The 1,597-nt window shown below is 41.1% G+C and overlaps 1 protein-coding gene across 1 annotated transcript in view; it reads right to left on the reverse strand.

Annotated features, from left to right (window-relative positions):
* Positions 1–1,225: 1,225 nt before the first annotated feature.
* Positions 1,226–1,597, reverse strand: part of GGT5 (gamma-glutamyltransferase 5) — a 49,493-nt gene continuing 49,121 nt past the window's right edge. The window contains exon 12 of the mRNA XM_018572759.1: positions 1,226–1,428. Within this exon, the coding sequence (XP_018428261.1) occupies positions 1,282–1,428 (147 nt within the window). The 3' untranslated portion in view covers positions 1,226–1,281. The remainder of the gene's footprint in view (positions 1,429–1,597) is intronic.

Consider the following 1,597-nt stretch of genomic DNA (forward strand, 5'->3'; position numbering starts at 1 on the left):
AAAACCCCCCCCCCCCCCCCTTCTTAGACTGTTGTACCTGAAACAGTTGTCCGTCCATTGGAAGATTTCCCCTTCTTGTTCAGGGGACAACTCTAAAATGTTGGATTTCCCCTCACTTTAGTTGTTGGTGTAGTCACCAGTACAAATAGAGAAGTAAATCTGGCCAACTCGGACAGCAATACAAACTTGACAGAAGGGCTAACTCTTTCCCACTCTATCCAGAACTAAAAAAAAAGTTTTGCCTGGAGATAGACTTTAACTAGCATTGTGTGAAAGAAGAACTCTGGGCAAATTAAAAATTACCCTTGCAGTGGGTTTTGCTTTAGGGGGCTGGAATAAGGCAGCTTTACTTACATGATTGGGCCTTCCTCTTGGAAGCTAGACCAGTCCTCGCAGCCTCTTCTCCCCTGGGTCTAAAAAACGCTGGCATCATCACGTCTTATGCAGCTCCATTGACCAGCATTAGACATGAGGACAATTCCACAGTCAGAAAGGAGGGGCAGAGGGGTAAGCACTGACCACCACGGGAGCTGGGATCAGGTAAGGAATCTAGCTTTATTCCAGCCCCTAGACCAAAAGAAGCAGGTAACCATTGCAGTGTGTGCTGGCTATGTGTTTAGATGAAACACTGAGATCTAGGAATGCTGAATTACATTTTACTTGCTTATAACAACATTACATCTGAATACAGCATTGTAGAAAGGAAACATACTGTATATACAGATAGAACTTCCTGTATATATCATAAACAAGTATGCACAAGCACAGAGACAAACACCGCACACCACACTGCAGCGCCATCTACAGCTCAAAAGACAATATTACATCTCTGAATGCCAGTAATACAATCAGTATGCTGTTGCATTTCCAACAGTGTGGGGGTAGTGCCATTGCAAGGGTAAGTTTTTACCCAGACCCTCGTGTGCCAGTTACTTCACCTCTGATTCACTTTAAAACTGCTTTCTAAATACAATTTATATTTTACACTACTAGCATCACTAATGTAAAAATATGTAACATTCACCTTCATCCTTTCCATTCCATGGTGCAAACAAACTCTCACCAATCAGATAATGCATGTACATCTGACCGTCCTCTGATGTCTATGGACAGCTATGGCCAAGGCACATATCTTATATGATAGTGTACGTTTGCAGGTTAGATATGTGATAAATAGCTATAAATGAAATGGAGAACACACAGAAACATGCACTTGGATCCTCTTTATTAGAACCTGAATTTGTGCTTCCTATCTTAAAATATTCTTACATATCAATTAGTTTAATAACCAGCAGCCTTTGCTTCTTTCCTTGTATCTGAAAATGCAAATAAACATCCATCCTCTTGGGATACTCCTTGAACCACATTTAGGGCAAATGAAAAGTTCTCAAATGTATGTCCTCTTTCATGCAGTCCTTGCTGCACTGCCTGAAACAATGACAGAAATATCAGTGATGAAGTAAATACATTTTTATTTGGAACATAAGCCTAACATTGGTAGTTTTGTTTTTCAGGTACCCCCCCCCAACAGGCACAGATCTGCTACATCACTTGACACCTATTAAAGTCATTTTTCCCCCAACCACCTACCAACGTA

This window comes from Nanorana parkeri, unplaced genomic scaffold (assembly GCF_000935625.1).
Source record: "Nanorana parkeri isolate BGI_ZX_2015 unplaced genomic scaffold, ASM93562v1 scaffold2124, whole genome shotgun sequence".
Taxonomy (NCBI): Eukaryota; Metazoa; Chordata; class Amphibia; order Anura; family Dicroglossidae; genus Nanorana; species Nanorana parkeri.